Here is a 15,478-nt window from a genome sequence, read left to right as displayed (position 1 = left end):
ATTTATGTCAAATCCACCAAGGTCTTGATTTAAATGCACTTCCACCATGTTTTTGGTTAAGGTCAAGAAATTTTTCGTTGGAAGTAAGTACAAAAACTAGCAATTTATATTTGTTTACTTGTTAATTATAATTTTTTACTTTTACTTACTTCTATTACAACATTTACTTTATTTTTTTTTCTTTTTATCAAGTTATTAAATGTTAAATTAATTCTTTTTTATGCTTTACCATTTATAAATAGCATCGGAGTATTGATTTTATGATTTTTTTTAAGCTTGTGATTAGATTTGTGGGGTTTAAAGATGATAAAATGAAGAATCATGTGCTTTAGATGTTGTGATTTAATTTTCCAAATAGGGATCCTATTTATATGTGGTCATTTTTGTTCCAAAGTATAAATAATGAATTCTATATTCAGAAAAGGTCACTATTTAATGAGACGATATGGATTTAACTGATGAGATGGTGTTCACCACATAAATCGGAAGCAGGTAACCTTATTTATCCAAGCCACCTCCCATCTTTGAAATCACAAACCAAGATTTATAAGTTAAATCATTTAGGTCTTGTCGTTTTCAAATATAATCATAGGTTAAAACATTTGCTTTTGGTTTCTCTAATTTTTTGCATTTTTCTTGACCTCTTTAATATTGTTTTTGGCAGATGCGACCGTAAGTGATGTATCACTTATGATTTCTATCCTTGATGAGGTATAAGTTGTTTTTTTTGTAACATTTGGTGGTTTATTTTCATATATTGGTTTCTGGTCTTTTTTATTAGGCTCAAAGTTGATCTTCCAAATATTTTTGAAGACACAGGGAACGGTAGTGAAAGGAAGGAGAATGAGTTTCACCATATTTGGTTTAAAAGACATACAATTTATGTAAATCTATGGTTATTGTTGGGGAAGGAACACTTCTAAAGTCTATAGTTTAGCTAAAGCCTTACCTGATATGAACCATGGTAACTTTTAATTATAGGTTAGATACGTGAAATCAATCCGTGGATTTTGTAAGAGTATAATCAATTGTCAATTTTAAAGTATGATGAAAGTTTAAGGTATAAATAAAGTTGTTTGATCTGGTTCCATCATCTTTTGCATATTATATAATAAAATGTTGATCGGGTTCTTATGGCCACTGATGACATTATGATTTATAACTAAAAAACTATACAATCATTTTCATATCGGTATATAAAAGTTTATTTCATTAAATGTCTTTATGACATAATTGCTTAATCGGTGTAGATGTCAAAGAGATACAAGGAGTTAGAAAGGAAGTTACCAAAGCTGAAAGTGTAGACGGTTTTAGTGAAAGTATTTCTCTTGATTTTATAACATTTTGGTCGTTTCATCGCAATCATAACTTTGCAAATAACAAACCAATGTACTAAAGGTACATAGGTTACTGGTTTGTCTTAAAAAAGTGTGTAAATTAAAAGAAAACCTTCACATTTTCAGTTTCTTTCAAATGCATTACACAAAAAATTGAGCTGTCAAAATATTTATGTCAAATCCACCAAGGTCCTGATTTAAATGCACTTTCACCATGTTTTTGGTTAAGGTCAATGAATTTTTTGTTGGAAGTAAGTGCAAAAACTAGCAATCTATACTTTTCGCTTCTGCTGATTGTTGAACTTGAATAGTTTCCCTTTAATTGTTTGGATCAAAATTAGATACTGTTTTGACAGGGGCAAAACTTGAACCTCCAACTCCTTCATTTATCGAAATCCCTTTTGTTTGGACTTTCTACTGATGAAGATTCCCTTTTGTAGTGGTTGTTGTTGATGATGTGATTACTGGCTTCATTTTGGATTGGTATTGGAATTTGAGTTGACATAACTTTCCCCACAACTACTCCTATCTCTTCACGAGATCCCTTGGACGAACTAACTCCTCTTTTTCCCCCTTGTGAGACATATGCAGGACGTGGAGCATTTGTTGGTAAACGAAGTCCCGAATTAAGGATTGGAGCCAACTCAGCTTTGATACTTGACTCAATGTTCAAAACAGTTGTAGTAATAGAATCTTGAAAAACAGAAGATTGAGTCGAAATATCTACTTTCGATAATGTTTATTTAAAGCCAAATAAAAACTCTTCAACTTTCTCAAACACTTTGTCATCCTTCTCAGTCTTGACTTTGAGATCTTTTGAATAATATGTGTTGAGTTCTACCAAGCAATTTGTTGCATTGGCTATGACATCAACTTTTTCATGCAAAAAGTTGTAGATGGCATTTAACTTCTTAACCTCTTTAGACATCAAGGTTCGAAGCTCATTAACCTTGAGTTCAATAGAAGCTTTCGTTTCAGACACCTTTTTCTCAAAGAGTTCATGAAGCTCTTTAGCAACTTCACAAAGCTTAGTGATCTCGTAATTAAAATTTCAAGACTAATTAGCCATTCTCTTTTCATGTTTCTAATCAACATCCTCAATCAAAATTCTCATTCGATACTCTTGAGGTTTCAAAAGATATTCAACTTCAACACCGCTATTATAGTTCTTGCCTCCAGTATCAACCAAAAATTAAAGAAAATAATTCATTTTAGAAATAAGGATCTTGAATTGTTTACCCCACATATTAACTCATCAGGTATATCTTCTTTTTCAGGATTAAATTATAAGTTTCAGTAATGGTCTTCTCAGGTTCAGTAGATTGAGATGAGAACAGAGTAACAATCGGTTCTTACATAACACCAGCAAATGTTGGAGAAAGAACTGTAGAAGAAATTGGTGGAAAAGATGTAGGTGGTGGAGATGATGGTTATGATGGAGGAATAGTAGTTTTTTTACTGTAATTGTAGTTATTTTTTCGACAATCTTCATCCCTTCACTCATATTGACAAGTGTGTCCTTATCAGATAAGTTCGCAGTGATGCTTGGAGTTTCGACCTCCTCTAAATTGGACACAATATTTGAACCCTTGAATGGTATGAATTTCGTCTTCTTGGACATTGTTATACTTTGTTGTACACCATAATTGATGTTTACATCCGTATTAGATATGTTTGCATTGACATCATGATTATTTGTCTCCTCGAAAGTCAACATAACAGAGGTATCCCTTTGTGGTGACACATGAAATTCACCTCCCATTTCTGTATTGGTACCATCAGTGTCATGATCTGATTCAACAACTACATTATCTATCTTATCCTCAACAAGAGTTTGCTTTTGCTTCAATATTTTTGAACCACATCTAAAGCATTTCTCTTTCGTGAGGCGGGAGAACTAGGAGACGAAATTTCTCTAACCACTATAACTTCTTTACCCTTTTGGAAACCCCTTTTTGTGTTTTATATATATATATATATATATATATATATATATATATATATATATATATATATATATATATATATATATATATATGTGTGTGTGTGTGTGTGTGTGTGGGTGTGTCTGCGTCTTAGGACACAAAAAGATCTTGAGTTATATATACGAGTATGTGTTATATAAAATGAGATAAAATAAGGTTCATATATGGGTTATATATAAAATGGTGTCAAATAATATTCTTATATATATATATATATATATATATATATATATATATATATATATATATATATATATATTTATATATAGTGTAAATTATTGAAATCGTCCCTGTGGTTTGGGTAAAATTTCCTCTTTGGTCCCTAACGTTTGTTTTGCACTCGGACCATCCCTGTATTTTCTTTTTGTTTCGGTTATAGTCCCCGACCGATTTAAGATGACTATACTTCCCTTGTATTTTCCTTTTTTAATTAATCTTTTTATTTATTTACAATTAATCAATAAAATCAAATAGTTTAGTAAGAATATGGGCTCTGCATCATACCTTCAAGGCAACAACCAACGAAACTTTAACCTTCCCAATCGGCCTCTCTTCCCAGTTCTCACCACCATCTCACTTCTCGTGTGCCTCTACTTCATCTTTCTTGCCGGAAATTCTCGCCGGAAATCGCAGCGGTCGCCATCAAAAACCATCCACCGCATTATGTATCCCTCTCTTACCGTTGAACTCGCTGAAAGATCTAACTTTCCAAACCTTAAGTAACCCTAAGAATCTGATGTGCACCTGAAAGCCCATCATCGAAAATCGATTTCTTCATGTATTCATCACTTTCATCTTCTTTCTCAAGTATTGTTATACAATGGGGTTTTGATTATATATATATATATATATATATATATATATATATATATATATATATATATATATATATATATATATATAATCACATGTAATTAAATATAAGATAACAGCTAACGAATCGACAACGGGAAAATGCATGGTGTTCACATAAATCATATGGGATTAAAACATATAATCACATGTGATTATATATTTCTAATCACATGTGATTTATGTGGATAATATACTTTTTTGTTATTCTCGTGTATTTAATCATAGGTTATTATAGGTATCTAATCACATATGATTTAATTAGACAAAAACCAATCTTATGCATATAAATCATATGTATACATATAATCATAGGTGGTGGTGGGGGTGGGGGTGTTAGTGTTGGTTTCCGGTGCTGGTAGTGGGTGGATGGTGGTGATGGGTGGTTGTCGTGGTGGTAATGGTGGTGGGGGTAGTGGATGGTGGAGGTAGGTGGCGGTGGCGGATGGTGGTTTTTATGGGTGATGGGTGGGGTGATGATGACATGTGGTGGTGATGGGTGATGGAGGTGAGTGGTGGTGGTGGTGGTCGGTCATCGGAGTGATGGTGGTGGTCTTGGCGGGTGGTGGGTAGGGTTGGTTGTGGCGGGTGGTAGTAATGGATGATGTAGGCAGGGTAGTGGTGATGGGTGGGGGTGGGGGTGGTGGTGATGGGTGGTAGGTGGTTGGTGGTGGTACTGGTAGGTGATGGTCATAATGGTGGGTAGTGGGTGGATGGTGGATGATGATGATGGGTAGTGGGGGTGGTGGTGATGGTGGCGGTGGTAGGTGGGGGTGGGGGTGGCGGGTTGTGGTGATAACGGTGGGTTGGGGTGGTGATAGGTGGTGGCAAGTGGTGGTTATGGGTGATAGGTGGTGGTGGTGGTGGTAAGTGGTGGTAGTCTTGATGGGTGGTGGGTGGGGATGGTTGTGGCGAGTAGTGATGATGAGTGGTGTAAGCGGGTGGTGGTGATGGGTCATGGTGGTGGGTGATAGTGATAGGTGGTGGTGATTGGCGGTGGGTGGTGGTCATAATGGTGTGTGGTAGTGATGGGTGGTGCAGGTAGGTGTGTGGTGGTTGTCGTGGGTGGTGGGGGTACTATTGCGTGGTGGGTGGCGTAGAAGTGGCGGTTGGTGGTGGGTGGGGGTGGTGGTGGCGGGTGGTGATGGTGGGTGGTGGTGGTCGATGGTGATGGTGGTCGTGGTTGGCGGTGTTGGGTGGTGATGATTGTGATGGGTGGTGGTTTTCGTGGGTGGTGGATGGGGGCGGTTGTGATGGATGGCGAAGACGGGTGGTGGTGATGGGTAGTTGTGTTGGTGGTGGGTGGTGTTGTTCGTGTGTTGGTTAATTGGCATTTCTAATTTTTTACTTATTGTTTGATTTATATTAATATTTTTGATGATTTTAATTTTAAAAAATTGTATGTTTCAAATTTGTTCTCACAATAAAAATCTTCTCGATTGAACGTTCCGCTATATATATATATATATATATATATATATATATATATATATATATATATATATATATATATATATATATATATATATATATATATATATATATATATATATATATATATAGGGAAGAGTTATATGAAAAATGAATGATTAGGGCAACATATATTTGAACCAATGAAAACATGACAACACATCACTTCCACAATAACTTCCATAATACATTACTTGTGAAGAAAGAAATGGACACGTGTCATTTGATTATTGGTTCCGGTAGATGTTGTCCTAGTTATTTGTTTTCCATAGAACTGATTCCTATATATATATATATATATATATATATATATATATATATATATATATATATATACACGCTTTTAGTATGCAAAAAGACTATTTATTTATATATGTTTATTTTGTTATCAAAAGAATTTATTATATATATATATATATATATATATATATATATATATATATATATATATATATATATATATATATATATATATATATATATATATATATATATATGTGTGTGTATTATATATAATTGAATAAAAACACAAACTTCATAAATAAAAGATGGATTTAACTTCATTAAGACCAAAATAGTGTAAGATATATTCAAAACGCAGCCTTTATGATGCCCATTTTTTGACATAAAATCTAATTATAAAACATAAACTCTAAACATAGAAAACCTTACAACTTAAGTTTTAAAGTTTGATTTACTATCTTGAACAATTTGAACTAGTTAGTCAATTAAAATTTAGGTCTTAAAGACATACACACATACAATTCTAGATCTGATAATTACGGGAACCTTTTATATAAGTTTTATACTCATCATCCACTAAGAACATGATATCTTAGTAAAATCCTTATGTTCTATAACCGTTAATCTGTAATATGTGTGAAATTTATTGGTATAGATTTATACGGGTTGACAGTCATACTTCTGGTTGCTAGCTACAACCGCTATCTGACGAGTTAAATAGGCGTAATTGTTCATTCTCTTCATACTTTCATGATGTTGATGAAGCATTAGTGATGATATCGACATGCCCTTGTAGGCTTCTCATCCGTAGTTTGGTTATAGGCTTATAATAAAACCCCGAAATTCCATTCAAGAATGTGCAAGAATAAAATGAGAATGATTTATTCAAATTGTTAAGTGTCAAATATTGATTTAATTAAACAAATAAATCTTCACAAAGGATCGACAAGAGACTCTATCAAATTATAACTTACGTTTAACAAATTATGTAGATAAACATATATCTTTTACTTGTATGGGATTACAAGGGTAAAATATGTGCATTTTTTAAAGTCGATATTCTAGGCATAATTTTCATTATAAAAACACAGAGTCAGAACCATAAACAAATCTCTTTTTCTTGTATGGGATTACAAGTGTAAAACATGTTACACTTTATTTTGTTATGATCCATTAGTCTAAACACACTTTTGATTATAAAAACACCCGGAGTCAAAACTACAAACAAATTTCTTTTACTTGTATGGGATTACAAGAGTAAAATATGTTGCAATTTATACTCTTATAATTCATTAGTCTAAACACACTTTTGATTATAAAAATATACGAAGTCAAAACATGTAAAGCTCATCAACATTATTGTTGACGTATTTTAAACGTATGTATCTTCTTGAACCTAGGAACCAGAAGACACACCACATCCATGGAATAATGTATTTCCTTGTTTTAAGTGGTTGGCTGATATGTTATGTCTCTTTGTTTCATATTGACTTACATTTTGTAGAACTTGTTCTAGTAATTATCATCTTTTAAGATTGAAAACAATGTAATTCCTCGTAATAGACTTATGGAAGTATGTAATGTTTCATAAAACTTCGTATTATTCAATGTGTTGTTAATTGTGATCCAACGTTGGTGTCGCAACCCTAGCGTTTCCGCCATCAGTCGGGGTATGACAGTGTGATCCTATAGGATCATATGTCATTAGCAAATATCATTCTATAACGACTCTAGGTCATAAAGATCTTTGATTTGCATATTATATAATGCTAGTTTTTTATGCTCCTCGGTTGCAGAAAGTGGTAATGAGATTTCCAGTATTACCTTTCGTTCTTTCACACTTTGATTATCATGAATCATTTCTAATGCATTCGTAACAAGACGTCGTTACTCATTTTTAATATGTAGTATTTCATATTCTATTGGCAACGCGTCCTCATTAATCGAGTCACTGGATGTTAGAGATAAGGTGAAAATTCTTGACCTAACCCATAACTCGACATGAAAAATAAATGGGTTTGGGTTGAGATTTCTGACCCGCTAACCCATCAACCCGCCAACCCATTTATTTCATGGGTTGGGTTGGGTTACATGTTTGGGTTTGTGGGTCAACCTACCAAGCCGACTATATATATATTATATTTTAAAAAATATATATAAACAAATTATGAATTTATGCCTTAATGGAAGACTTAAAATTATTTATATAGCTGTAAAAGATCATAAATTTAAATTACATATTGTTTCTATTTGTAGGTCATTATGAAGAAGAAATCAGTGTTGGAGGAAGAAATAAGAACTATAGCATGAATGAATTATTGAATTTTTTTTATATGTTTGCATAATTGTACTTTGCATGAATATTTTCAATTTCATTGGATGTTTACAACTTGAAGATGGGAACCTTTTTTTTTAAATGTGCTGGTTATTAAGCTATTACATTAGATAGTTAGATTGGCATTCGGTTTTTCATTTCATACTAGTCAATGCAAAATGCTAAGTGTTAATTAATTTAGAGACATATATAATTCGTATAAATTTAACATGTGAAAAGTTACTCGAAAATGACTTGTCTGCTCTTTGACCCGAAATTGACCCACCGACCCTCGAACCCATATACTCAAATGGGTTATATTGGTTGGCTTGGATTGATGTTTCCAATCCTCCAACCCATATATTATATAGATTGGGTTGGGTTGGGTCAATATATTATGATCTGCCAACCTGTGACCCACAAATCCAAACTCAGCCTAATTGTCATGCCTAGTTGGAGACTTTAATTAAAAATATTAAAATGCATTTAAAATGTTCCAAAAATAAAACCCACTAGCAGAAATGTATCCATAACAAAAATATAAAATGACAACTAGTCTAAAATAACAGGTTTTTCTAAACTTGCTTCGGTCTCATCTTTTAGAGTTCTATATGCTTTCAATTTAAAGATTTAATACACTCTCTAATTTCCTTCTTGATTTTTTAGGTGTCATTGGTGGATTCAACATCAAGTGTTTTGATCAGCAAAAAACAATCCAACTAATATTTAAATATAGTAACATAAAAATGAATTATGTATAACCTTTTTTAATTAAAGTTTACATTTATCGATCACAATTCTCAAAACTCTTATAAATAAAGCTCTTATAAATGAAGAATAATTCCTTTGTCCATAAAACCTATTTTTTTAACAACATTCATGCAAATTGATCATCGGACTAATATACGATATTAGTTTAACGCAAATTAGTTCAAAAATTAATTTATATATATATATATATATATATATATATATATATATATATATATATATATATATATATATATATATATATATATATTTGGTATTCCGGACCGTAAGTAAATAGATCTTCGAATTTCACATTGCATTCTCGGATTATGGGTTGTTAGTATCATTCGAGATTCACCTTTAATGGGTAAACTAAAAAACTAGGATACCCCATACTAGTTTCTCGTAATCTGAAATTGATCTACGCATTTCTGAATATAAAAATCACGTGTAAAATAAAATCCAAGTAAATTAAAGAGTAGATTTCACATGGTTTGTTGAATCCATGGTAGATATCCTTAAATATTTGTGTCTAAAATGCCGGTAGCAACAACTTCGGAATTTCAGTTTCCAGAATGTTTATTTCGATTTTAGGCGTGGCCCCCATATATATGGCATTGGGTTACCGTATTGGACTTGTCGAGTTTTGAAGAGACTTATCATTTTCCAGAATTGGTTATTATTTTTAAAAACATTGTAAAATTTTGTTAGATTACTTAATTTCCCTAAGTATAACGGTTGAGACCTCTAATGCTATGCAGTTAAACATAAAGTATGATTACCCCGAGAATAAAAGATTTATGCGAAAACAATATTTTGTTGAAACTATGTCTCAACATTTGTCTGTTTATGGCACTAAAGTTGTCATTATGCATCTCAATGTTGCCGTAATTGAACTTAAAATGTTAGAGTATGTTTCAGGGTAAAATTTGTATATAATAGTAATTAGTGGTAGCTTTTGTTTTATTTCATTAACTAGCTAATTTTTATACTTGCGTAGTGGAGCTCTATATGTTGTATGTTTCTTCTCAATTTTGAATAATGAACTACTTCAAACCACATCGATATATGTTCTTTAACCAATCGAATATTGTACATGAATATTAGTATTTTTTTTCAAAGCATCGTGTACGTCCTAATAGTCCATTATTATTTAATCATTCTGAATCATTAATGCATCTCGAACATATGTTATTGCAAAATATAAACCATAACAATAAAAAACCTCAAGTCCTGTAAGAATGGGGTAATGGATAATATGATGGGCAGTCGAACCTCTTTCAAGAGAAGACCTTCAACAAACAAAGAAAAAAATGAAAAATAATGTAACATTCTAAAATATTATCCAAAAATTTCATATTAATTTAGTAATAAAAACCAAAAGTATCATTTAACATATAAAAGTCATAAATCGTGTATCTCAAAGATCTCGTATCATCTGTCAATATAGCAAAATCATATGTCAAAACATTAGAGTGAATCCTTCCAGGCTAAAAGTTGTGGTGTGTGTCATACAGCCATCTCGACCTCTTCCTCGTGCTAGCGGAAGTACCTGAAACCAAAACTGAAAACTTGAAGCACGAAGCTTAGTGAGTCTCCTCAAACTACCGCATACCATACACATAATCACATAATAGCATACATTGGGCCTTGCACACTACATCGGGCCCCGCCCGGCGTCGGGCCTCGCCAGACATCGGACCAAAGTCTGGTATACATATAACATATCAAACATGCATATAACATAAACACATAACATATAAGTTAAACATTCCTCGGGCTTTCCTCGGCATCAGACCAATGTCCGGATACATATAACCTACATCGGGCTAACCCCAACATCGGACTTAAGTCCTACATATGCTAACATACATAAACGAGTCGACATTGGTGCCTTCGACCCGTTTGTACTTGGGGAAAACTCACCTCGTAAGCTAACTGTGAAATCTCGTGTGAGGAATCTCTAACGGCTGCTCCAACGACTCCCTGGCTATCATTATCACAATAACTCTTAGTTAAAAGCTGATAATCCTTCTTAGGATAAAATGACTATTTTACCCCCGATCAAAGTCAACGTTTTGGTCAAAGTTAACGTTCTGGGTTGACTCAACTCACCGAGTTACTCCATTAACTCGCCGATTTCTATAAGTCAAAACCCTGAAATCGCGATCCAACTCGTCGAGTCATCCCCCTGACTCGCTGAGTTCCCTGGCTACTCATAATCACGATTAAGCGAGTCAATTCGTCGAGTCATCCTTAGACTCGTCGAGTTCTACCATATTCAGCATCGGGACAATTCGCCTCAACTCGTCAAGTTCCTCTATGGACTCGACGACTTCCTTCGTCTGTTTGGGCCATCTTAACGGATTAAGCCCCTACACTTCAGATTGAAGCTTTTTGTTTCTCATACATATTGAAAACGTCCTTTTGAGGGTAAAGTTTCCATCTTTACTCGTTAATACCCTCATTTGATGGGTTTGGCTCACACCCAAACTCTCTAGAACTTAGATCTTGGTCCCCTCGATGATTTAGTGATGACATCCCTATGTGCTTGGCCAAGCCTGGACTGATTTGATTTGTTCAATTAGTCAGTCATCATAAGTCAAATATTAGGAAACGACAAATGGACAGATAGAATGATTATAATCCATGTCTCAGTCCATATGATATATAGAATGGAGGAATATATGATCCCTTATCTAATAGACACGTCATTGATTTGTTCAGAGTACGGCAGCGACTTTAAGAGCTACGATTGCTAGTCAGGATCTTGGAGTCATACGTAATAATAGTTTTAGACTTATCCAAGTGGGAGACAGTTGGATTAGATGTCTAAGCCTATAACTATTATTGGTATGTATTCGACCCGACTTGGCATGGTCCATTTGGGTTGCATGGCATTGGAACGATTTGGATAGACTTTTGTGAGAAAAAGATATATATGATTTATTAATATATTATAAGTTCAAATATATTAATATGAAATCATGTTATTTTATTAGTATTGATCAAGAATTGGTTTGGAATTAATTCTGTGATCAAAAGACACTAATTAAATATATGGGGATTGATTGTGTAAATCATTCATTCTTATATATGTGGGCTTATGATCCATAGTTCTTCATGTTGGCCTACACCCATGGAGTAACCCATGGAGCATGAAGAATATGGAAAGACATGAGTTACATAGTGTAAACCTAATAGCAACAATATATAAGGACCCCATGGCTCAAGAATTCGCACCTTAAGGGGTTCATATGAGAGGGCTAACTGATTACAGCATAAGGAATTTTCTCTCATGTTATTCCAAGTTGTTGTAGGTGTTGTGTGAACCATTTGAGGTGTCACACTTGAGGCACTCGACTCTTAAGCTCCATGGAATCAAGCTACAACACAAAAGGTATGTTACTCTAACTAATATCTTATTTGGTATATGAGAATGCATGCTAGTTATATGTTTAATGCCTTGGAAACTATTTGCATGTATAATTAGTGAAAACATAGATCCAAGGTATTTAGGGTTGTATGTGCACCATAGGATGTTGTAGTATACCAAAACCCTTCACTATCAATGTACAACCAACTCGTAATCAACAACTCATGTATCTTGGTTTGACGATTATAAGATATTATCGTCTCACAATCACTCGGCATAAATTCCATGAAGTGATTCATGTGAGCGTGGGTTTAGTCCAATAATCAATTCTTATTTCAAGAGCACTCATGAATGTTTGTAGCAAACTTTTGCAATGTCTAACTCCTTAGACAGTCTTACAAAAACCCATTCATGACAGTCTACCTTCATAACTTACTTCCAGAGTTTGATCGATTGTGGATAGTTTGAATAATATCATTATTTTGAAAGTCAAAATATGCAAAATGAAACAATAGCAAACAATTGACACAAGATAGTAACTTTACTTATAAATAAAAGCTCCTTTTAATCAATCATCAAATGTCAATTACATTTAAACTATTACAAGTTTCTAAATATCTATCTAATCAACAAAACTAATATCGTCCTTCAGCCCGATACTCCTAGCGTGTTGCAAGTTCTTAACCCTTCTCAGTCCCTTCGTAAGAGCATCTGGTGGGTTTTTTTCTGACGCTACCCCTTTCACTACAAGGAGTCCTTCTTTTACTCGATGTCTTATGAAGTGATATTTTCCGTCGATGTGCCTAGATCTACCATGATCCCTTGGTTCCTTGGCTAAGGAAACCGCACCCTTGTTGTCATAGAAAATCTCCATAGGCTCTTTGATAGCTGGTACAACTCCAAGGTCTCCAATGAAGTTCTTTACCCATATTGCCTCCTTCAACGCTTCACTTGTTGCTATGTATTCTGATTCGCATATTGAATAAGCTACAGTCTCCTGTTTGGAACTTTTCCAAGTCACTGCTCCTCCATTTAAGGAAAAATACCCAGCCCGACTGAGAGCGGAAATTATCGTTGTCGGTCTGAAAACTGGCATCACTATACCCTGTCACTCTCATGTCATCACTCCCACCGAGAGTAAGGACTCAATCCTTAGTCCTCCGCCGGTACTTAAGAATTTTCTTTACTGCAATCTAGTGAGCATTACCAAGGTTTCCTTGATATCTACTAACCATGCTCAAAGCAAAGGCTACATCAGGGCGAGTACATATCATAGCATACATGATCGAGCCAACTATAGAAGCATATGGTATTCGACTCATTTATGCTATCTCAGCATCAATACTGAGACTCTGAGTCTTACTCAGTTTGGTATTGATCTGGATAGGCAATTCCCCTTTCTTGGAATCTTCCATGCTGAAACGTTTTAACACCTTGTCCAAGTAGGTACTTTGACTAAGTCCTATTAGTCTTTTACTCCTCTTTCTCAATATCCTTATCCCAAGAATATAAGCAACTTCCCCATGGTCCTTCATAACGAAACACTTTCCAAGCCAAGAATTAACCTCCTGCAAGGTTGGAATGTCATTTACTATGAGTAGTATGTCATCTACATACAATACCAGAAAGCTAACTACACTCACACTAGTTTTGAAGTATACACAAGACTCATCCTCACTTCTCGAAAAACCAAACTCTTTGACTTTCTCATCGAAACAAAGATTCCATCTGTGAGATGCTTGCTTTAATCCATAAAGGATTTCTCAAGCTTACACACTCTATTAGGGTAATTTGTATTGACAAAACCCTCTGGCCGACTCATGTAAAAAATCTTCATCCAACTTCCCATTAAGGAAAGCGGTTTTGACATCCATTTGGCCATATTTCATAATCATGAAATGCAGTTATTGCTAGCATAACCCTTAGAGATTTAATCTTCACTACTGGTGAGAAGGCCTCGTCATAGTCAACTCTAGGAGTTTGAGTAAAGCCTTTCGCAACCAATCGCGCCTTATAAGTGTGTACTTTCCCATCCATGTCGGTCTTCTTCTTCAAGATCCATTTGCACCCGACCGTCTTATGACCTTGTACATTGTTAACCAAGTTCAAAACTTGATTGTCATACATGGACTGAATCTCGCTGTCCATAGCCTCTTTCCATTTTGCAGACCCAGGGCCTGCCATGGCTTCCTTGTAGTTGTTAGGTTCATCCAAATTTACCAGTGTACTATCGCTGATAAATGTATCACCTTCAGTTGTTATATGAAAACCATATAACACAAGTGGAACACTGACTCTACTGGAACGTCTCAAAGGTACAGACTCGTCAATCGGTTCAACAAGAGTTTCCTCCTTGGGTTGAGCGCTAGTGTTTGAGGTTCCTTCATCACTTAATTCTTGAACATCTTCAAGGTCAATTTTCCTCCTACTGTCCCCTTGGCATATGAGTACTCTTTTGCAAAAAACCCCTATCCTCTCAACAAAGACAACATTGTTAATCGGTCTATAGAAGAGATATCCAAAGGATTTATGTGGGTAGCTGATGAAAATATATCGCTCACTACGAGGTTCGAGCTTGTCGTGAGACTCTCGTCTCATGAAAGCCTCGCAACCCCAAACCTTGATATGTGCTAACGAGGGAACATTCCCTGTCCACATTTCGTGAGGTGTTTTGGCAACCTTTTTAGTTGGGACTAGATTAAGGATATAGGCGGTAGTCTCTGAAGCATGCCCCCAGAATGAGATAGGTAATGAAGCTCGACTCATCATGGAACGAACCATGTCTAATAAGGTTCGATTGCGCCTCTCAGTCACACCATTAAGCTATGGTATCCTAGGTGGCGTCAATTGTGAAACAATTCCACATTCCTTAAGATAGTCGTAGAACTCGATACTAAGATACACACCACCTCGATCGGATCAAAGCATCTTTATCTTCCTGCCTAATTGATTCTCCACTTCTTGTTTAAACTCTTTGAGCTTTTCAAAGGTTTCTAACTTATGCTTGACTAGGTAGACATACCCATATCTACTATAATCATCAGTAAAGGTCACATAGAAGCGGTTAGCATCCCTTGTGGCGGATCTGAAAGGTCCACACACATTTGTGTGTATGATATCCAAAAAAACCCTCACCCCTTGCATAACAACC

General features: G+C 34.7%; 2 protein-coding genes across 2 annotated transcripts; both read right to left on the bottom strand.

Annotated features, from left to right (window-relative positions):
* Positions 1-4,864: 4,864 nt before the first annotated feature.
* On the bottom strand, positions 4,865-5,185 carry LOC128129225 (extensin-3-like). Its single transcript, XM_052767864.1, has one exon. The coding sequence runs from the start codon at positions 5,183-5,185 to the stop codon at positions 4,865-4,867; it is 321 nt and encodes a 106-aa protein (XP_052623824.1).
* LOC128129224 (velvet complex subunit 2-like) lies at positions 5,182-5,508 on the bottom strand. Its single transcript, XM_052767863.1, has one exon. It carries the CDS (start codon positions 5,506-5,508, stop codon positions 5,182-5,184), a length of 327 nt encoding a protein of 108 aa, XP_052623823.1.
* Between the last annotated feature and the right edge of the window lie 9,970 nt (positions 5,509-15,478).

This window comes from Lactuca sativa, chromosome 9 (genome assembly GCF_002870075.4).
Source record: "Lactuca sativa cultivar Salinas chromosome 9, Lsat_Salinas_v11, whole genome shotgun sequence".
Taxonomy (NCBI): domain Eukaryota; kingdom Viridiplantae; phylum Streptophyta; class Magnoliopsida; order Asterales; family Asteraceae; genus Lactuca; species Lactuca sativa.
This window is presented reverse-complemented; position numbering and strand designations above follow the sequence as displayed.